This window comes from Cervus canadensis, chromosome 33 (genome assembly GCF_019320065.1).
Source record: "Cervus canadensis isolate Bull #8, Minnesota chromosome 33, ASM1932006v1, whole genome shotgun sequence".
Lineage (NCBI taxonomy): Eukaryota > Metazoa > Chordata > Mammalia > Artiodactyla > Cervidae > Cervus > Cervus canadensis.
The window spans coordinates 22,654,970-22,678,554 of NC_057418.1; the positions used below are offsets into that span (position 1 = coordinate 22,654,970).

General features: G+C 43.4%; 1 protein-coding gene across 3 annotated transcripts in view; it reads left to right on the top strand.

Annotated features, from left to right (window-relative positions):
• Positions 1-1,773: 1,773 nt before the first annotated feature.
• Positions 1,774-23,585, top strand: part of IYD (iodotyrosine deiodinase) — a 28,466-nt gene continuing 6,654 nt past the window's right edge. Inside the window, exons 1-3 of one of the 3 annotated variants that reach the window (XM_043457424.1) lie at positions 1,775-2,034; positions 17,093-17,206; positions 20,266-20,425. In XM_043457424.1, the coding sequence (XP_043313359.1) occupies positions 1,863-2,034; positions 17,093-17,206; positions 20,266-20,425 (446 nt within the window). In that variant the 5' untranslated portion in view covers positions 1,775-1,862. Of the gene's footprint in view, positions 2,035-17,092; positions 17,285-20,265; positions 20,426-23,585 lie in introns of all 3 variants that reach the window. The other 2 variants (XM_043457423.1, XM_043457425.1) reach the window with 2 other exon arrangements.

The following is a 23,585-nucleotide window of genomic DNA, read 5'->3' on the forward strand; positions in this document are numbered from 1 at the left end:
GATAGAAATGCTTGATGACAGGCTGTTTGTGTGAATCATTAGAAACGGTGCTGCCTCACTCAATGCTCCGGGAAGTCTCTTTCCTGGAAAGTTCTCTTTCACCTCATTTCACTTACCCTGCAAATACACTTGCAGGGTGTTACTAAAGCAGAAGGATTCAAGGACGGGGATAATTAGATTCACCACCAGCACTGGAAGTAAAGACTCACATGTGTGTCTTGGGAAAATATGTTCTCTAGAGTAAAGATGTTCACAGTGCGGTCTGCAGACTGACCAACCCATCCACTCATGATCACCAGTCAAGAAACGAGACATGAGCACACAGTAGAATGGAAATTCAGGCAAAGTAACCATGTCACTACACTACACACTGTCTAGGTCAGCTGACTTTTTTTTTTTTTTGTAGCAAGAGTTTCTCAAGGAAGGGAAGAGTGTGTAGATTAGATTCTGGCGCAGGCTCCCTGATTTGCACTGTCCCAGGTCACACTGAGTTTGATGAGACAGTAGAAGCTATGTCCTCCGTGGGGTCTTGTCCTGTCTCAGATGAAATAAGGGACCAGGCATACTTGTCTGTTATAGAACTTATTGCACTGTGTTGTAATGGTCTTTTTTAAAATATCACATTTATTTAGTATCTATTTTTTAGGTATAAAAATACATGTGCTGTGCCGAGCCAGTTGTGTCTGACTCTTTGCGACCCCATAGACTGTAGCCCTCCAGACTCTGCTGTCCATGGGATTTTTCAGGCAAGGATGCTGACTTGGATTACCATTTCCTTCTCCAGAGGATCTTCCTGATCCAGGGATCAAACCTGCATCTGCATTGCAGGCAGATTTGTTACCTACTGAGACATTGGGGAAGCCCCCATAAAAATATATAGAACCTGCTAAACCATGAAAAAGAATGACGTTCTGATCCATATTAAAACATGGATGAATTTTGAAGACTTTCGGCTAAGTGAAACAAGCCATTCACAAAAAGACAAACACTGTATGGGTCCACTTACAGAAGGCTCCTAGGATAGTCAGAATCATGAGGCAGGAAGTGGGTCTGAGGTTACCAGGGCCTGTGGGAAGAGAAAGTGGGGAGTTACTGCTTCATGGTTAGAGGGTTCCTGTTTGGGATGATGAAGCAGTTTTTGGAAGAGTGGAGGTGGGTTTACAACACTGTGAATGTACTTAATGTCATTGAACTGGAGCCTTAAAAAGAGCTAGGATAGTAAATTTTATATTATTATATTTTATCACAATAAAAAAAGTAGAAATAGTAAAAAAAAAAAAAAATAGTACACACTGGTTGAAAAGAATTCAAATAATATAGATACACATAAGCCAAAATGTGCACAAGAGGCCTGAGATAGCCAATCCTTTGCCTAGTCTCTAAAACCACAGGAAAACATCCCAGATTTGGGAACCGCTCAAAAGGGCCATGGAGGTTGGTTGAGAAGGGCCAACACTTAGCTACTCCTAGCACCAGGAGACACATCAGTCGAAGACACATTGCTTTCAGCAAAATCTACAGGAGAAAGGTGAAATACCTTCCACCATGGCTGGCAAGATCTAGTGCTTCAAAGTATATCCTCGAATCCTGGCAATGATTGTCTAAGAATATATTGATTGAGTACACAATTTAAAAAAGTGCACTCACCCACGCATTGCCAGACCCACAGCACACCCTGATGCACGCAGCTGTGATCTTTGCTCCTTGGCAAAGTCCTTGTGGAGTCAGCAGGTTCACTGTTCCTTCCCTGGGCAAACCCCTCCCTCTCTTCACTCATCTCCCAGCGTTCCGCACACCTGTCCCTGTTTGTTTAAACCCCAGCCTGGGAAGCATGGACACCCTTCAGGATCAGCCTCACCACCATGTTTCTTCTGACTCCAGTCTTGGTAGCAGTCGTCTGCATTTTGATGGTGTGGATCTTTAAAAATGCTGATGGAGGCACTGAGAGAAGGAACGGGGAGCCTAGGGCTGAGGCCCGTCCCTGGGTGGATGAAGACTTGACAGGCAGCACCGATGTCCACCAGGAGGAAGCAGGTAAAGACACTGGCTCTGCTGCTCCAGTTCCACCTTCTGTATTTTTACGATGAGGTCAAGTGGGTGGCGGGGCTTATGGAGAGAAATAAATGCAGGCAGGTCAGTTTCATCATCAATTTCTATTGTGCAAACAAATTAGTGTGTGACAGAGACATCATTTCTCTTGGGTGTCAGCTTGTCATTTGCTGTCACCAAGTAAAAAGCTGGATTGTCAGTAAAAGAACTGTTGAAGGGCTGGCTTTCCCCAGCTCCTGTCCTGACTGGCTGCTAAAATCTTTCTGCAGGGGGCACAGCATGGGCTGGTGTGGCCATGAGTTAAATAGTCAGGTTTTGATCAAGAACTTTGAAATAAAAGAAGGGGCAGCTGTGTAGGGGCTCACTACTACTCATTACAGCAACCCTATGGGTTAGAGACAAGAGTGGCTGTGGTCCTCAAAGTTAAGTGTCTGATTCAGTAGACAAGGCAATGAACAGACAACTAAAAGAGAATAATAAAGAGACAGGCGGAACTGATTGATTATAAGGTGTTTTGAGAAGGCTCGGGATCTTGGCGAGGCAGTTACAGAAAGACTGAACCAGGCCTGGTGGATTACTAGGATATGAATAGAAAGGATGAGGAGGTTGAGAGGAACAGAAGGAGCCTGAATACAGAACTGCTAGGAAAGATGCTAAGAAGACGGAAGGACTATGCTGACCAGGGAAGGGGCAAAAATGAAGTGGGATGTTGAGGATGGGCTGGGGCATGGTTGACCCAAGAGAGACAAGGTGATGAAGGAGGCAGGCAGGAAGGGAGGGGCTTGGGGGAGCTCTGAGTGATCTGTGTTTGGGGAGGGTCTGAGGTGGTTCTGTGGGCTGGATTTGACTCGGAAGAGGCTCAGTGACTCTCAGCTGGAGTAGTAATGGCTCCAGTTTTCAGTCGCTCAGTCGTGTCTGACTCTTTGCAACCCCATGGACTGCAGCACGCCAGGCCTCCCTGTCCATCACCTACTCCTGGAGTTTACTCAAACTCGTGTCCATTGAATCGGTGATGCCATCCAATCATCTCATCCTCTCTCGTCCCCTTCTCCTCCTGCCTTCAATCTTTCCCAGCATCAGGGTCTTTCCAAATGAAGCAGTTCTTGGCATCAGGTGGCCAAAGGATTGCAGTTTTAGCTTCAACATGAGTCCTTCCAATGAATATTCAGGACTGATTTCCTTTAGGATGGACTGGTTGGATCTCCTTGCTGTCCAAGGGACTCTCAAGAGTCTTCTCCAACACCACAGTTCAAAAGCATCAATTATTTGGTGCACAGCTTTCTTTATAATCAACTCTCACATCCATACATGACCACTGGAAAAAACAAAGCTTTGACTAGATGGAACTTTGTTGGCAAAGTAATGTCTCTGCTTTTTAATATGCTATCTAGGTTGGTCATAACTTTTCTTCCAAGGAGCAAGTGTCTTTTAATTTCATGGCTGCAGTCACCATCTGCGGTGATTTTGGAGCCCGCCCCTCTCCCCCAAATAAAGCTCCACCCTCCCTCCAAAAGAGGCCACCTGGAAGTATATGTGTGCATGTGTGTGTAAGTGTGTGTGCGTGTTCTGAGTTGTCCTAACCTTAGGATTTGGGGGTGGGGTACACAGCTGGTGCTCCATGCTGGAAGCCATGCACCACTGGCTATACCATAAATGGTACACTGAATATATCTCACAGGGTCCAAGCCCAGACAGCCTCCTAGCAGGGCTGCCTCTTACTCTCCTCCCTGGATGCCAACTATGCCAGCTGAGAAGCACTTCCCTGAATGAGGGGAGATCCACTCTGAAGCTGGGTAAGGATCTGCTCCAGTAACAATGGGCAGGGCGGTGGGGACAGTGCGATGCAAGAGAAGAGGTGGATCAGAGGGACGGTCAAGGAAGAACAGTGGGCTCTGGCAATAAGTTAGATGTCGGAAGAAGAAGAGGGCAACGATTTGGAGACTGGAAGAATTAGAACAACGCTGTCATATGAGGGTGAGGGGGGGGGACCCGGTTTAAAGGGGAAGCTGTTGAGTGTAGTGCAGGGCAAGCTGAACTTGAGAGAACAGTGGCACATTGAAGTAGAAAGATAGGGAGGTTTCTAGGTGAGAGATCCAGGCCACAGACACTGATTGGAGAGTCACTAGCTTACAGTGATGCTTGGAACTTGGAAAACAAATGAATTCACTAGGGGCTATTGCTAAAGAGAAGGCTGAGGAGAGAACCTGGTGGGGAGCACATTCAGATGAGAGGAACTGCTTGGGAGGAATGGACTTGGAAGACAAGATGTAGGGAAGAAGGGCCAGGTTAGTAGTCATAACAAGCCCTCCCAGGTACTTTCTATATCCGAGGTCACTTTTACACAGGGTGAGTCACTTAGTTTTCATAATACAGGGAGCAGGCACTATTATCTCCCCTATATTACAGATAAGGAAGCTGAGCTCAGATCATCTAAATCATCTGTCCAAGCAGCTAGTGGTGAAGCCAGGACCCAGCGGGGGCTGGTTGCAGAGTTCCAGGCTTACAAGCTAGACATCTTTTCCAAAGAATGACCCAGAACAGAGCAGGCAGGAGATGGCCCACAGGGTTAAACATTCCCTGAGAGATCAGAAGTAGTGTGTGCATTGAGGAAAGCCCACTGGCTCTGAAGACCCAAGGGTTGAAGGGATACAAAAGGATCGATGTGGCTGGTGGGGAACCAGGGACCTGGTTCCAGGGACCTGCTCCTGATGGTTGGGACCAGACACCAAAGCTTTGCAGCCCTGTTCTGCTTCTCTGCCTGTTGATTCCCTTTCCATTCTCTATTCTTTACAAAGAGGAATGAAGTGAATGTGTAGTGGCCCCCTCAGCAGCCATGAGCAAATTTTCCCCGAGTGTAGAGTTCACAGTCTCTTGTTGGGATTTTTGCTGTCTACTTAAGTGGTATTTCCTTAGGTCACACGGGCACACAGGTGGTAGTTAGGGCTAATGTTTAAACTCAGTCTCCTCTGCCACCCAAGTCCCTGCTCTTAACCACTGGGTGGGTGGACACAGTCTAAGACAGGATACACCGCCAGTACCGTGGCTCCAGTGGAAGAGAGGAGAAGGCTACCATTGCCAAGGCAACACGAGATGGCTTTGATAACAGTGACTAGAGACCAGGGGCAAGCCATTTTGAAAATTCACAGAGACAAAACAGTAAAATAAGTTTTGTAGGCCATTCTAGTGTGAGTTAAGGAAAATATGAGCACCAATCCAACCTCTGCCAGCTGTGACTCACCAGATTCCTGTTCCACATTCACAGATCGATCGGGGAGTCAGCCTGTGTGGGGTAAGGGGCGGGTCACACAGAGGACATGCTGATTAGATGTCAGACACAGATTTTGTCTGGGGACCAGTCACACATGGTGTCCTGATGGTGATTTTCGGTTCCCTCTTTATCTGTGGCAGAGGCCTGAGGAAGAGAAATGACCCATATTTAATCTCAAACAGGAAACCTCAGATTGCTTCCCCAAAATGAACTGAAGATACCACACAAAAACCCTCCAGTCAGTCCCAGATTCATGAAAACTCATGGAACTGGAAGTAGGAGGAAAAGACAGGAAACACATTCAGATGTGTCCATTTTAACATTAGTGGGGATTTTCTTTACTTGGCTTTGCTAGCCATCCAAAAGCTAGTATTCTAACTGAATTTTTATTGTCCCAGTCACTGCTAATAAAGGCTTTGCCAAAATTTTTATCTAATGTGCTCAATACCTGAGAATAAAAATGTTCCTCAGACTTAGGAACAGATAGATTTTTATGTACCCATATGCAGCTGTTTCAAACCTGTTCATTGGATCAATGACAGCTCATTTCAGTAAAAGCTTAACAAGTCAACTGATTAGAGATGGATTCATTCTAGTACCAGCTCCTCTGCATGCCAACCAATCAATAGCAGTCTCAACCAAGTAACACTGTTCCTACAGACGATATCAACCCTCTTACATGCCTGGAAGTCAACCAATGCCTGAACTCCATGTTTTCCAACCAAGTGGTATGCAAGAACTAGCCTGAGATCTTAGAGGTTCAGGAAATTTATGGGCCATTGTTCACTTGCTAGTAGCTTGAAGTCAGGCCATGATGGAAGTGCTGACTCTATATTATAGCACTGGAAATTGGCCAGTGCTATAATTCAGTGATCTTTTTCTCCCTACTCTCAGAGAGCTGGTTTACCAGCACACCACTGACAAAAACGCTATGTAAGAGCAGCACTCGTGACCAACCTAGCTTTCCTCTGCTATGAGAAGCAAGGAATTCAGCTTCATCTTTGCCTTTCATCATCTTTTGACACCCATGCATACTTCTGCATGACTAATTTTAAAAGGCTGGTTTACCAGGCCTCCTGTAAGACATTATGGTCCTAAGATAAATGAGAGGTAAATTCGAATTCAGATGAGAGAAGATTAGGGACAGGAAAGGATTTGATGGAGATGTCATCCTTGGGATCAAATCTGGGTGAGTGCCTCTGGGGAGAGTGAAGGTCAACACAGAACACTGGGGACCCCAGAAGAGGTGGAGGGGCTCAGAAAACAAGTTCTGTCCACTTCACCTGGAATAGCATTGCTCTAATCCAGATCTTTCCAGCTGAACACTCCCAGACGCCCCAACCCCCGCCCACCATTGTTGTTGCTAGTGAGTCAGTTTACACTGTAACAAATGGCAGAGAGGCCCACACAGAAGGGAAAGTGATGGCTGAGGAAGTGGGAAGGAGACCTTCTCTGGGCCAATGTTGAGCCCCAGAGCTGTTCCCATTGTCAACTGCAAGAGCTGCGTCACCCAGAGCCTTATTAACATGGTTGCTCAAGGCTCCTCCAAAATTGCAGGGAGGGAACAAGGATGATACGACACAAATTGGCCTAGCGGTTTCATAGCCGGAAAACATTTGGCCCGTTTGCCAAGATTTGGAAGTGGAACTGCAAAAACACAAAAGCAGTTCACATAGAAAAATGCAGCCAGAAAAATGCCTCCAAGTTAAACATTAAAGGATAAACATGACCTAGAATTACTTGGCCATTAAACCTAATTAGGGAGCAATTTGGTTCCCTGGCATTTAAGCCACGATACAAGGCAAGCTGGTTTTGGTGTCAATAGCAAACTCCATGTGTGATAGCACAGGACTTCTGTTAAAAGCAGACCACAGCAGTGTGCATTTATTTTGGAATATGTGGGCTCCACCACTTGAATGAATCCACCAGAGTGGTTTAGCTGGTCTGGGCTGGAGGCAGAAAAGCCACAGAATGGAGGCTCTTCCCTCTCCTTTGGTGAGGCCACATTTCCTGGGGGCGGGGGGGCCGGGGTGGGGGGTGGTGGTTAGGACTTCAAGAGGAAGGAAAGAGCCGTGCCTTTTGTGTTGGTTCACTGCCCTGCAGTCCCTCGGAGCTTCTCTCCATCTGGCTCAGCTGACCCCTTTCCCCAGGTCGAGTGTAGACTTTCTGTCCTGGGAGAGGCTCCAGGAAGAGCAGCCCCACTGTGCTCTGCTCAGAAAGCCCTTCAGGACAATCCAACCCAGTGGTGGTTGGGACCGTGTATCTGCCAGCTCAGAGACAAGGCTGCGCTGATAAGGCTTGAGAGGCTGCCCCTTCATTCTGCCCGAGTAGGAGCGCCTACCCTGGACTTCAGTGGCTGCAGAAACTGCCGACTCATGCCCCTTCGCTGCCTTTAGTTTCTGCAAATGGACCTGAAGTTAAGGAGGCCTTTCATGCATTCGCTCATTTACCATTGAGTAAATGAGTTTGCTGGACTTTGGACACATGGTGGGGGAGTATCACTGGTGTCGAAAGTCTTTGCTGATGCATTTGATAAAGTTGACCTGATGATATCTGGGTTTGGTTCAGGGTGGAACGTTAGAAAGCTGGTAGGTGTTAGTGGCCACTCCCCCATCACATCTAGTACCTTCTGATTTAGTAACTGGGCCATCTCATTAAATGTGTACAGTGTGGGCTCCCACTGCCCCGAGCTAGTAAAGTGTAAGAAGTTTCTCACTGCTAGCAATGAGCTACCATGATCCCTACTAGTATTGTAGTTGGGTTCTCAATCTCCCCCAAATCCCCTTTTCTCCCTCTTGCCTTCTTTTCCCCATCATCACATACCCAGGAGTGAAATGTGTGGGTGCTCGCTGGGGCGGAGGACTCTCTCCTACCTGAATTCCACCTGGAATGCCCCAGACCCTCAGGGCCAGGCCCTGGATCTTCTTGGATTCTTCTGGATCTTCTGGATCCTCGTTTTGATTGTCATTCTCATCTTTATTTGAGGGATCCCTAAGCAACATCTTACCTCCTGGACACTGACTGCAGTCCCCCCTAATCCTGAGGGGCAACCATCCAAGACCCCAAGTGGATACCTAAAACTGCAGATAGTACTGAACCCTACATACCCTAACCTTTCCCTATACATACATGCCTATGGTAAAGTTTAAATTCGACACAGTAAGAAAAGGAGATCAGTCCTGGGTGTTCATTGGAAGGACTGATGCTGAAGCTGAAACTCCAATCCTTTGGCCACCTGATGCGAAGAGCTGACTCATTTGAAAAGACCCTGATGCTGGGAAAGACTGAGGGCAGGAGGAGAAGGGGACGACAGAGGATCAGATTGTTGGATGGCATCACCGACTCAGTGGACATGAGTTTGGGTAAACTCCGGGAGTTGGTGATGGACAGGGAGGCCTGGCGTGCTGCGGTTCATTGGGTCGCAAAGAGTCGGACGCGACTGAGCGACTGAACTGAACTGAAGAGAATATCTGAATTGCCAGCATCATTACTCACGTGCTTTGAGGTCACTATTAAGTAAAATCAGGGCTACTTGAGAACAAGCAGTACCCCAGCAGTTGACCTGATAACTCTGCTGTGCTCAGTTGCTCGGTCGTGTCCGACTCTTTCTGTGACCCCATGGACTGTAGCCCACCAGGCTCTGCTGTCCATGGGGAATCTCCAGGCAAGAATACTGGAGTGGGTTTCCATGCATTCCTCCAGGGGATCTTCTCAACCTAGGGATCAAACTCAGGTCTCCAGCACTGCAGGCAGATTCTTTACCATCTGAGCCACCAGGTAAGCCCTAAGGCTACTAAGTGTCTAATTAGGTGGATATGTGAACAAAAGGATGATTCATGTGGGTGGGGGGATGGGGCAGGACAGGCATTAGATTTCATCATCTTACTCAGAATGATGCGTAATTTAAAACTTCAGTTCAGTTCAGTCATTCAGTCATGTCTGACTCTTTGCAATCCCATGGACTGCAGCACTCCAGGCTTCCCTCCACCACCAACTCCCAGAGCTTACTCAAACTCATGTCCATCGAGTTGGTGATGCCATCCAATCATCTCATTCTCTGTCATCCCCTTCTCCTCCCGCCTTCAATCTTTCCCAGCATCAGGGTCTTTTCCAGTGAGTCAGCTTTTCGCATCAGGTGGCCAAAGTATTGGAGTTTCAGCTTCAGCATCAGTCCTTCCAATGAATAGTCAGGACTGATTTCCTTTAGGATGGACTGGGTGGATCTCCTTGCAGTCCAAGGGACTCTCAAGAGTCTTCAACACCACAGTTCAAAAGCATAAATTCTTTGGCATTCAGCCTTCTTTGTAGTTCAACTCTCATATCCATACATGACTACTGGTATAAATTGCTTATTTCTTGAATTTTCCACTTAATATATTCAGGACACAGTTGAACCTGGGTAACTGAAACCGGCCTCAGAAAGCAAAACCTCCGTTCTCGGGGGGGCAGGAAGGGAGGAACATTGATTTAAGAGTTAAGAAACCTAAGCTATAGTTCTGGCTCCATGAGAGATTACTGCATGTTTAGGACAAATTAACTGTATTCATTCATTCCATCTCCTACTTTTGCCCCACCTTCCCCAGATGATTTATCTCTCATCCTTCTGACTCACTTAAGAGACTGTGAAGTGTCTTAACAGTTGTGTTCAGTTGATCTACCCTTGGGGTTTTTTGCGTAATTCATTTCTATGGCTTTCTTATTAAAACAAAACACACACACACACACACACAGATCCCTTAATTGTGAAGTGTAAGGTAGTGATTGGTTTAGTCACTAAGTCATGTTGAGCTCTTTGCAACCTCATGGACACAGGGATCAAACCCACATATGCTGCATTGCAGGTGGATTCTTTATCCTGAGCCACCAGAGAAGCCTGGGATATGTAATATGCTGGCTGGAAACGTGTATAAAACATAGATGAATGGCTTAACAAATAATTTGAAAGCAAAAATCCATATAATTATCACTTAGATCAAGAAGTATAAATTTCTAGTACTCCATAAACCCATGTATTCCCAGTCACACCTCTTTCATCCCACAGACAAAACTATTATTTTTAATTTTATGGGAATTACTTCTTTGTTTTTCTTTATAGATGTATCCCCTAAATATGCATTCCTAACAGTAGCATTTTATTGCTTATATTCTTTTCACTTTGTTCCTTTGCTTAACAGTTTATTTGTAAAATTCATTCAGGTTAGGCATGTGACTACAGTTCATTCCTTTTTGCTGCTGTATAGTATTCTGTTTCATGAGTATATCACAATTTATTTATTTTACTGTTGAGGAAGATCTGGGCTATTTCCAATTCAGGACTATGATAAACTATGCCTGTAAGAACATTTTAATACTTATTTCCAGGATACACACACATGACTATCTCTGGGGTATGCATGGGATTGCAGAGTTACAATGTGATGGGCATGGAAATGTATCACCCTTCAAGGAAAGACTTGTTGCTCCTTCTATTGGGAGTATTGTAAACAAATAGCCTTCAACTGTCTGCATATTCCAGAGTTTACCTTTGCTTTGCCCAAGATTCTGCCTTTCCCAGGGTGGTTTATATGCAATGACTGGTTGGCTTAGGGGTATAAAGGCCCAGTCATTTGGGCCTAGTTGCAGACAACTCTGATGGGCTATTTTTCTTCCAAAGATGCCCTATTGTTGGCCAAGCCATCATACAAGGCTTACAATGAAGTATGATGTCTTCTGTCCAATCATGTTTCTTCCCTCACCTTTCCACAGGTTTAGTTCCCAAAGGTACTTTCTGTAAACATCCTACACACTAGTTTCAGTTTGAAACTGCTTCATGATCTGTCTGATAATTCCAATATCTCAAGTCTTTGTAGGTCTATTTCTGATGCCTGTGGTTTCTATGGTTATTATTTATGACTTCTTATTTTCTTGAACACAGTTATTTTTTATTGTACACTGGTTATTCTTTTGGAAAATTACTCATAATTTTTTTGAGACCTGAGATATAGTTAGGGCTTCCCAGGTGATATAGTTAGGCTTTCCTCAGTGGTAAAGAATCCACCTGCCAAGCAGGAGACAGTGGTTCTAATCCTGGATCAGGAAGATCCCCTGGAGAAAGAAATGGCAACCACTTCAGTAGTCTTGCCTGGGAAATCCCATGGACAGAGGAGCCTGATGGGCTACAGTTCATGGGGTCCCAAAAGACTCAGACATGACTTAGCAACTAAACAACAACAACAAGATATTGTTACTTACTCCAGGGAATAGTCACATTTGCGCCTACAAATTGAGCAGCTTTGTCACACTGGGACAACTTTAATATGAGGTCAAGACTTATGGTTCCTTGGATCACTCACAGGATATCATCCTAGGCTCTAAGACACCAGGACTGGATTACTTACATTTTAGTCTTACTGTTGGAATATAAACCTTCAAGCCCTGGGTGGCCCTGGGGTTTTGACTTTTGTCACCATCTCTTTGTCTGAACTCAGCCTCATGGCTGCTTCTTGGCAACTGGAAAATATTCTCTGGACACTGAATTGCTGGTCTACCTCTCCTGGTACTAACCTTCACCTAGATTTTTAACTATGATGTCCTATAGTCACAGATTGGTAGTGGTGGTTTAGTTGCTCAGTCGTGTCCACCCTTTGCAACACCATGGACCATCGCCTGCCAGGCTCCTCTGTCCATGGCATTTCCCAGGCAAGAATACTGGAGTGGGTTGCCATTTCTTTCTCCAGGGGATGTTCCCAACCCAGGGATCAAACCCAAGTCTCTTGCATTGCAGGTGGATTCTTTGCCATTGAGTCACCAGGGAAATTACAGATTAGCTCTTAATATGTAGAAGAAAACATTCTAAATTATATTTTACTAAGCATTTTAGCTTTTTTTACTTTACAGAGTTGGTTTAAATTATGTAAATAACCATTACTGGAAATGAGAACCCTTTAGTAAATGTCACAACAACCAAAATATAATCATAACCCCAACATCAGTTAATCCATGGCATCAAAATGGATTTGTATCTACTCAAGGAAGAAAATCACAATTAACTGTTTTCTGTCACACAGCTGAAGGCATGGGATATAATATGTCTTATCAGGCAAATATTCATTGGGTTTTGGGTTGTGAATGAGGAAGATATATGATAGCATTATATTCAGTTTTCTAAAGGTACAGTTTAGGTAGTACAGTAATAATTCAGGTAAGCCGTGCACATGCACACAGATAAATTTTATGGTTTAAAACACTCTAAATCTATTACTTTAATGAAAGTAAGTGCTGAGCATTTTTGGGAATTTAATCATAGTGGATTCTGATTACCTGCTATTATCTAAGTAGGAGTTGCCTTCTACTGGTTATGTGGCTTCTCTGCACCAATCCCCATCAGGCTGAAAAATATCAGATCAGGTTTAGGAAAGACTTCAGCCTTTGTATAAAAGAACTATCTACTCATTAGATTCCACTGATATTTTCAGTGTCTATTTCCTTGGCAGCCTTCTTGGTGAAGCCTTATTTATCTGATTTAAATTTCCCTGAAGAGTTCAACTCACATCAATTTATTCTGATTTGATGTACAGAAGTCCACTTTCTGTACTGGTCTCTTTTTGGCATCTTCTGTCTCCAAGATTCTAGTAGTTGGTGAAGCCCAACAATAACCAGAAGTCCAAGACTAACTCAAGTTAAGCATATGTATACATGTAGAATATATATATATAATATGGTAGAATTATTATATATATGTATATAGATATGTTATATGGTAGAATAAATTATATATATATGTATATATATATATTATATGGAAGAACATGGTAGAAGCAGGCAGGTGTAAAGATAAATTTAGTGTAGGTAAGTGGAACAGATTTTTTCCTTATGGTTAATATTTTTGTATCTTATTTAAAAAATTCTTCTTCTCTACACAGTCATGAAGATAGTCTCCTACATTCTTTCCTAAAAGCTTCAAAAATTAGTCTTTCATAATTAAAACTCTGGTGAGAATAGGCAATATTAATTCATTTTCAATATCTGATGGAAGAGTTTAAATGTTTCACCATTAACTATGCAGTTGGTTCTGGGGTGTTTTGTTTTCATTTTTTCCCCATAGCTAGACTTTATCAGGTTAAGAAAGTTCCTTTATACTTCCAATTTACTAAGAGATGAATGCCTAATTTTATCAAACACTTTTTCTGTATTACAATGAATGTAATAATTGTGAATGTAACAAACATGGTTTTGCTAATGTTGGTAACTTGCATTCCTGGGATAATCCCAACTTGGTCAAAGTGCATTGTTTTTTATATATCATTGAATTCTGTTTACTAATATTTTGGTCAGGACTCTTTGCATCTATATTTATGAGGAAGTTGAATCTGTAGCCTTTCTTTCTTTTAATGTCCTAGTCAGACTTGGTAACAAGGCTGTGTGTGTCATAAAATGAGTTGGGGATGATGTTTCCTCTATTTCTATTCTTGGTAAGAGTTTGAGAAAATTTAGCAATAATTATTTTTTGTGATAAAGAACCTGCTTGCCAATGCAGGAAACTAAGAAATGAGGGTTCGATCCCTAGGTCGGGAAGATCCCTTGGAGGAGGGCATGGCAACCCACTCCAGTATTATTCAGGCTTCCCAGCTGGTGCCAGTGGTAAAAAACTTGCCTGCCAATGCAGGAGACATAAGAGACAAGGGTTCAATCCCTGGGTTGGAAAGATCCCCTGGAGGAAGGCATGGCAACCCCCTCCAGTAGTCTTGCCTAGAGAATCCGATGGACAGAGGAGCCTGGAGAGTTGACACGACCGAAGCGACTCAGTATGCATGCATGCATGCATGTTCTTTGAGTGTTTGGTAGAACTAACTCCCTTATGAAGCCATCTGGGTCTCTTCCTAAAGGAATCTTTTTTTTCCCCTCTGGCTGATTTTGAGATTTTATATTTGATTATAAAAGATGTGGGCTTTTCTCTTTTACTGCTGCTGCTGCTGCTAAGTCGCTTCAGTCGTGTCCGACTCTGTGAGACCCCATAGACGGCAGCCCACCAGGCTCCTCTGTCCCTGGGATTCTCCAGGCAAGAACACTGGAGTGGGTTGCCATTTCCTTCTCTTTTACTACCTGGGATTGACTGGGCCTCTCGAATCTGTAGATCTGGCATTTTTCATCAGTTTTTTTTTTTTTTTTTTTAATCAGATGCATGTATCTGTCCCTGGGATTCTCCAGGCAAGAACACTGGAGTGGCTTGCCACGCCCTCCTCCAGAGGATCTTCCACACCCAGGGATTGAACCTGAGTCTCTGTGTCTCCTGCATTGCAGGTGGCTTTTTTTCTGCTGAGCCACCCTGGAAGCCCTTTTAACAAATAGTCTCCTTCAAATATGGCCTCTGCCACATCCTCTTTCCCATCTCCTGCTGTGACTATCATCAGACATAAAATAGACATTCTCATTCTGTTTTATTTTTCTTGATCTTTCTTTTATGTTTTCCATCTTTTGGTCTTTCCTTGCTCTATTCAAGATATTTTCTTCTGAGTTATCTACAGTTCATTAACTCTTTCTTTAGGTATGTCTAACCTGCTGTTAAACTCATCCACCAAGTTCTTAGTTCTATTATTTTATTTTTCAATTCTAAAATGTCTATTTTAAAATATTTTCCATGTAACTTTTCATTTTTTCCTATACCCTACAGATTTATAAATGCTTGTCTTTTTTTCCCTCTAAACCTAGCCATCAAAGTTTTTCTACATTTTGAGTCTGACGATTCCATATTTGGAGACTTCAGGTGTCTGATTCTATTTTTAAAAATCTGCTCTGCTATATTTTGTTCAAGGTGTTTTGGTTTTGTGTATGTCTGGTTGTCTTTGGTGGGTTGCTGACAATTGTACTTAAAATTATCTCTATGTTGGCATTTGCTTCTATTGGGTGATGGGGCTATTTTCAGGCAGGACCACATTGTTCCAAGTTCAAGTTTGAGGCGTGACTCACAGAAATGCTGTAACCCCTTGGGGGCTGACTTATTTACATTTCTTACTTTTTCTAAGGATGTGGTCTTGGGACCCCAGCTTGTTAGACTTCCCATTGTATATGGGTCTGAGCTTTGATTTCTGTCTCTCTTGATCCCTGAAAATAAAAAAATAAACATGTAAATATATAGGGATTGGCAGGTACTAACACGGCAAATGCAGCTTTTGCACTTATTTACCTTCGCAGGTTCCTAATTTCCCTTAAGTTTTGGCCTGGGTATATCTTACTATGCTGTTAGCAATTTAATGATTTTACAATAGGTTTTAAAGTAATACTTTTTTTTTTTTTTTCAAGATCTTAGTGTTCAATGATTCCTAGTGGCTCAGATGGTAAAGAAACTGCCTGCAATACAGGAGACCTGGGTTCAATCCCTGGGCCAGGAAAATCCCCTGGAGAAGGAAATGGCTACTCATTCCAGTATTCATGCCTGGAGAATTCCGTGAACAGTAGCCTGTTGATAAGGGCTACAGTTGATAAGATCACAAAAGGGTCAGACACGGCTGAGCGACTAACACTTTGGACTTCCCTGGTGGCTCAAACGGTAAAGTGTCTGCCTACAGTGTGGGAGACCCGGGTTCAATCCCTGGGTTGGAATCTCCAGAAATAAATGGCAACCCACGCCAGTATTCTTGCCTGGAAAATCCCATAGACGGAGAAGCCTGGTAGGCTACAGTCCATGGGGTCGCAAAAAGTAGGACACAGCTGATCGACTTCACTTTCACTTCAGTGATTTTCAGCTGGTGGGAGATTGCTTCAATAAGCTAGTTCACCATTAACAGAAATTCATATTTCTCATCTTTGGGAAAGCAAAAATTTTCTTTTTCTTGATTTGTAACCAGTCGAGTTTGGAGGACAGTCAAGATCAGAGTTCAGGATTCTCAGACCCTTTTCATCTTTTTATGATGTTTTTGAGCTCATATCCTTAGAGATATTTTTGAGAACTTGATTTCTCTTTCCCCACTGGCCACCTTGTGACTCTGAAAGAGAAAAAGACATTCCCCTCTATTCTTCTAGGTTTTTTGCTGAGACATCTCTTCTTCATAATAAATACGGATTAACAAGAGAAAAACAAACAGAAATTTAACAATAAGTATATTTCTTGTATACATGGGAGAGATCCAGGAAAACTGAGTAACCCCCCTGAAATGGCTCCAGAAAGAAAGTGAAAGTCGCTCAGTCATGTCCAACTCTTTGTGACCCCATGGACTGTAGCCTGCCAGGCTCCTCTGTCCATGGAATTCTCCAGGCAAGAATACTGGAGTGGGTTGCCCTTCCCTTCTCCAGGGAATCTTCCCGAGCCAATAATCAAACACAGGTCTCCTACATTGCAGGCAGATTCTTTACCAGCTGAGCTGCCAGGGAAATGGCCCCAGCCACCACCTTAAATATCAGTTTCAGATAAAGACAAAAGAAAGGTGTTGGGCGCTGGGCAGAGTCAGTTATGGGAGGTTATCAGAAAAAGCAGAGTAAATAAGGGTAAAGTTGTTACAGAGATTTACGGCCACACCTTCTCTATTGACAAGAGTTTATTGTGATTTAGAATCATCCTTCTCTTCCTGGGGCAGAGAGGAAGATACTTCCAAATGGAGAATTCCTTTATAAATGTAAACCTCTGCTTACCAAAGAGTGACTTCTACTCTGGTTTTCAGAGTTTCTCCTGTGTCTTCTGTTTCCTAAAAATAGTCAACTCAAAAGAATTCTTATGCTAATGAGGCATATGGGGGTGGGGAGGGGGCATCCCCTTTCAAAGCCAAGAGATCTTTTAATTTGCTGTCTTGTTCCTATTTGCAGAGGCTGATGAATGGCAAGAGTCAGAGGAAGAGGTGGAACATATCCCATTCTCCCACACCAGATACCCAGAGAAGGAAATGGTTAAGAGATCCCAAGAGTTTTATGAACTTCTCAGTAAGAGACGGTCTGTTAGATTCATAAGTCACGAGCAGGTCCCAGTGGAGGTCATTGATAATGTCATCAAAGCAGCAGGTCTGTACATGCGCAGTGGGTCTTTGAGAATGTCCGCTGCAAGAGATAGCAGTAGAGCAATGTTGACATTCAAACACAGCAGATAAAGCCTGGAGTGATAGGTTTACCTGTAAAGTCTTGTTAGTGCACAGTGAGGCCAAACACACCAAAATGTAGGAGTTTGGAGCAGAGAAAGGTTTATAGAGGAGAGGGGTGGTTCATTCCCTAAAAGCCCCCTGAGTTCAAAGCATTTTTAAAAACCAGGTGAGGGAGAGAAGTCGCAGGGTATGTGATCCACTCAGGCACAAGTCTCTGACTGGCTGCTGGGTGGTGTCATAGGGGTTAACTTCATCAGACCTTAGGCTCCAGGAGGCCTGGGGCTATGAGCTCATGGGGTCAAATAGTTAACACCTTCCATTTGGTGGGGGGTTTCACCTCAGAGAGTAACATGGAAACTTACATTGCCATAGGTAAAATACATAGCCAATGGGAATTTGCTGTTTGTCTCTGGGAAGTCAAACAGGGTCTGTGTATCAACCTAGAGGGGTGGGATGGGGAGGGAGATGGGAGGTAGGTTAGAGGGAAGGAGGGGACATGTGTACACCTATGGCTGATTCATGCTAATGTTTGACATAAAACAACAAAATTCTGTAGAGCAATTATCCTTCAGTTAAAAAATAAATAAACTTAAAAAAAAAAAGTGAAAAAAAAAAAAAGTGATGTCTGGTGTTAAAAAAAAAACCAGCTCTGGAAATGTGCATCAGATACTGTTATCTAGGTACTTCAAGAGGAGCTAAAGCAGAGGATATGGGAAAAGCCCATCCTAGAAAGGCCCCATAGGGTCCTTCTTGGTTACAGTCTTACCCACATGTTGACTGACTTCTAGGGACATAATGACTTCCATTTTCTACAAACTTCTAACTATTACAGACTTTCTGGGAGCAGATGTGACAACAGTTCAAAACTTCTAAAATTATTCAACATTATTAAATGTTATGAAAAATGAAAATTTCTGAAGATATTACACAATGGAAGAGAAAAAACATCCTCTTACTTTCCCTTCCCCTTAAAACACATGCAAACGTGCATGAGCACACACACACCCAGACACACACTCACACAGACACATACTCACATTTATATATTTCTCTTTTGGGGACCAAATTTCTTGTATTACACACCATGAGGCTCTGTTCCAATGAACTAGCAAACTTCATGTGAATTCACAAAGTAAATTGAAGCAAGATAAACCCATTTTTAATGTAAAGTAATAAATATCTCCCTAGAAGAAGAGATGAGAATTACAGACAAGGGGAAGGATATATAAGAGAAAGTCCCCTATTTGAGAGTCTCCTCTGACTGGGTTCTTATTCCTATACAAAATCACATTTAAGTTAATTTTCAGAAATTATTGCATGACCATTATAAATCTATTGCCCGAATTAAAAGGAAGTAAGAATAAAAAATTTTATTTCAGTTAAGAACACAAATGTACTAGATTGGTGAGTCCTTTATCTAACTAGTAACAGTTACTAAATATCCTCTGTGTGTATATCTGTGTTTAACTATGCATGCACATGACATTCAGAGAAGTTTGGCATAACTGAAAACATTAGGGGGCAACCTATTTCTTGTGTTCAATGGCACCAATATTTAGTGAACAGACAACATGTACAAAGTGAACTGGAATCTCTATTTAGAAATGTGGGCTTTATGTTTGATGCGAGTTGCATTTAACATTTCAGTGATGCTCTCTCTATCACGGGGACTGGTGGATGGTGAACTCATGAAGGCTGGCAGGCTTGAGACCCCCTCTATAGAGTTTATGCCATTGAATTACTCATTAGGAAGAAAAAAAGACTTGCTTCTGAAATATCCCACACCATGGTCTGCTTCCAGAAACAGTGAGTGATTTCTAGGACAGAGAGGCAACATCCAGACCAGAACCTGGCTTGCTCCTTAGCTGAAATTGTAAAGAGAACTGAAGCTCCTTGAGTCCACGATGCACTGTGAAGCTTTGTCGGGGATACCGGGACTGATCCAAGTGTGGTCTGAGGTTTCCCAAAGCCTGTGAGAGTTGAAAGACACCACTGTTACGTGTCTGAGCGCCCAGGGCCAAGAAGTTTCATGTATTCACAGAGGACCACAACCCCACAGCGCCACCCTCAGAACTGTGATATAGGCACTAAACAATTTATAGTTCAGTTGCCTTTCAGAGAGTGCTCTTTTAAAAAATCTATTAATTTATTTAGTGGCTGTGCTGGGTCTTCATTGCTGTGTATGCTTTTCTCTGGCTGAGATGTGCAGGCTTCTTGTTGAGGCGGCTTCTCTCGTTGGAGCACAGGCTCCAGGCGCAGGGCTTCAGTTCTTGTGATACATGTGTTCACTAGTTGCAGTCCCTGGGCTCTTGAGCGCAGGCTCAATAGCTGTGGCACATGGGTTTAGTGGCTTCTTCATATGTGGGATCTTCCCGGACCAGGGATCAAACCCATGTCCTCTGCAACGGCAGGAGGATTCTTATCCACTGAGGCACCAGGGAAGCCCTGAAGAGTGCTTTTAACCATGTAAAATTTTTAAACGCTTTTTACCATTTAAATTTTTCGAATTCCAATAACCTTCACGACTTAACACTTTTTTTCAAGAATACCAAAACAAATAGGATTTTGGAGGATTTTGCCTGATAGAGCTTGCCCTCTGAGTTTCCTTACTGGTCACTGTATAGTTTTCAAAGGACGTCTTCTCCCACATAATAAGAGAAGCAGTGATAAACTCCCATAGCCCAGGAACTACTGGCCTTGATCTCAGCCTTAGTTGGTTCAAAGACCCTGACAGCGAGGCGGAACAAATCAGGATGTCAGCAAGACCCCAGAGGTTACCCCTGGGCACTTTGTGCATTAGGTGATCTAACGTTATCTTGAGCAAATATGAATTATAGGAATTCTTAGCTAACAGTCACATTTTCCTGCAGTTTTAATTTCTGATGTTAATTGAATGTGTGATAGGAACAGCCCCAAGTGGGGCCCACACAGAGCCCTGGACATTTGTGGTTGTGAAGGACCCAGACGTGAAGCATAAGATTCGGGAGATCATTGAGGAGGAAGAGGAAATAAACTACCTGAAGAGGATGGGACCTCAGTGGGTCACAGACCTGAAGAAATTCAGGTACAAAAGTGCGGAGAATCAGGCATGTTTGGTTTGGCTTCTTAAAATGAGATAACTAAGATTCAGTTTCCTGGTTTGTTTTAGGGGTTAAAAAGTTTCATTTTACCTGTGGGAGAAATAATGGAAGTGCAGTCAGGCCTCACCTCTGTGTTGCCTTGAGCACACATATTGAGCAGGTATTAGAGATGCTGGCTGTGATCGCATCTCAGTTCATGTCTCAGCTCTGGTTTTTCCAAGTGCAAGACCTTGGGTGTCTGCTTGCTGTCTCCAAGTGCATGAGTCTGGATTCTGCAGAGAAACAGAATCAATGCAGAGACAGAGACAAAGACAGAGAGAAATAGAAACACACAGAGAAAGAGATTTATCATATTATTACATATAGCAGATAATATTATTTATTATAGAGCTTCCTTGGTAGCTCAGCTGGTAAAGAATCCATCTGCAATGCAGGAGACCCTGGTTCGATTTCTGGGTCGGGAAGTTCCCCTGGAGAAGGGAGAGGCTACCCACTCCAATATTCTTGGGTTTCTCTGGTGGTTCAGCTGGTAAAGCATCCATCTGCAATGCAGGAAACCTACATTTGATCCCTGGGTTGGGAAGATCCCGTGGAGGAGGGCATGGGAACCCACTCCAGTATTCTTGCCTGGAAAATCCCCATGGATGGAGGAGCCTGGCAGACTATAGTCCCTGAGGTCACAAAGAGTTGGACACAACTGAGAGACTAAGCACATTTTAGCACATTATTTATTATAATAGACCATTTATTATTTATAATTGGCTCATAATTACTTTAGCCAACTTATTGTAACTGGCTTAAATGATTATGAAGGCTGAGAAATCCCAAGACCTGCACTCAGCAAGCAGGAGGCCCAGCAGAGCTGATGCTGCTATTCCAGTCTGAGTCCAAAGGCCTGGGAATCAGGGGAACTGATGGTGTATGTTCCAGTCCAAGTCTGAGTCGAAGGGCAGGAGAAGACTGATGTCCCAACTCAAAGACAGTCAGGCAGAAAATTATCCCTTACTCCACCTGTGTTTTCTCTACTCAGGGCTTCAACAGATTAGATCAGGCCACCAACATTGGGAAGGTTAATCTGCTTTACTCAATCTGCCAATTCACATGTTAATCTCATCCAGAAACATCCATTCGACACACCCAGAATAATGCTTAACCAACTATCTGCATTCCTTGTGCCCCAGTCAAGTTGGCACATTAACTTAACCATCACATTAAGCTTCTATTTTTTTCACCTGAAATAATGTTAAAAACTTGGTATCAGGATTAAATAAGATACAGGCTAAGAGTAGGGCCTTAGAAGCTGGAGTGCTTGGGTTCAAATATGAGATCTACTATTTATTAAACTCTTTGTGCCTCAGTTTCTTCATCTACAAAATGGGAATAAGTCTAGTGTCTATTTCATTATGAAATCTGGATGTGTTTGTAAGCATGCAGAACAGCGATGACACATAGTAAGTCTAGTAAACAAGTAGGCTCTGACCCAAATAATTATTAGCAAACAAAACTTTGAGGATGTACTTTTCTACTATCTGGAACATAAGACTGTGAAATTCTCAGGATCTTGAATGAATAAATGACATCTTGCTATAATGATCACATCTTCCACATGATCTCGCTGAGCAGGCTTTAGTTTTAGTACATGCTCAGTAAAAGTACAAATTTAGTGCAGGTATAATATCCATTAGGCATTAGTAACATTGCAGGCTTTCTTAACTCCAGGAAAAGAGGATTGGAATTCAGTGTAACTGGCTTTACCATGAAGCTTCAATGTATTAGAGCAGACACATGTGAAGTTTCATTTTTTTCTAGAATCTGCAACTAACTATGCCTTGTTGAACCCATTTTCCCCGTTGAGGACCAGTCATCCTACATTATATCTAGGATGAATTCAGTAATTTCTCAGTCATTTTCAAAGTTAAAAGCACTCCATTTTTTTCAGACTAGGCCTTGTTATTTTATTTTTTAATTAAAATGTTTCTTTAGTTTGTTGTTTGTCTTTTCAGCTGCACTGGGTCTTTGTTGCAGCAGATGAGCTTTCTCAAGATGAGGCACATGGCTTAGCTCATTGCAGAAAAAGTGAAAGTTGCTCAGTTGTGTCAGACTCTTTTCAACTCCATGGACTATACAATCCATGGAATTCTCCAGGCCAGAACACTGGATTATGTAGCCTTTCCCTTCTCCAGGGGATCCTCCCAACCCAGGGACTGAACTCAGGTCTCCCGCATTGTAGACAGGTTCTTTACCAGATAAACCACAAAGGAAGCCCCCATCAGCCTCGTCATTTAGAACACTGGTCGCAGGGTCCTCTTTACAAACACTGCACTCGTCACAGGCGTTTCGGTTCCCCTCTGAAGTCTTCTCAGGTCGAGCATGAGGGGGGGTGGGGCGCCAACTCTAGCCCTTGGCGTGTAGAAGGTAGGAGTTCTCATGCCCCAGGCTGTCAGCTGTGGGCCTTTAGTGGTCACTTTCAGCACCAGCCATCCAACACCCACTGTGACAGAGGCCTGAGGAAAGGCAATGGGCTCACCATCTTGTGGAGTGAAGCAGGGTTCTCCTCTGGTAGACAAGGCTGGGTGATGAGAAGGCTGGCCTCTTAGACCTGTTCCTTTCATTTCTTTGGTCCCAGAGGACTTTTTTTTTTTTTCCTGAGATAACATTTAAATGCTATCAAAATGGATGTCTATTGGCAATGTAACTTAGATTGTGTTCTGGAATAAGTACAGGGTATTAATAATAAATACATAAATCTTACGGCACATTCATGAGAAAACACAGACAGGTAAAGTCCAGTCGAGCCCATCCCTCTTAGAGAGACGTTTTGCTCTTGTGTGCGTGCAGTACCTACAACACACTGCCAGCCCCGTCTCTCCCCAGTGAAGGCAGAATCGGCTGCTCTCTTGTCTCCACGCGCAAAGCACTTTATACACACCTTCCATGCATCTGAAATAGCCATTACCACACAGGATTTTGGGCTTCCCTGGTAGCTCAGCTGGTAAAGAATCCGCCTGCAATGCAGGAAACCCTGGTTTGATTCCTGGATTGGGAAGATCCCCTGGAGGAGGGCATGGTAACCCACTCCAGCATTTTTGCCTGGAGAATCCTCATGGGCAGAGGAACCTGGTGGACTACAGTCCATGGGGTCAC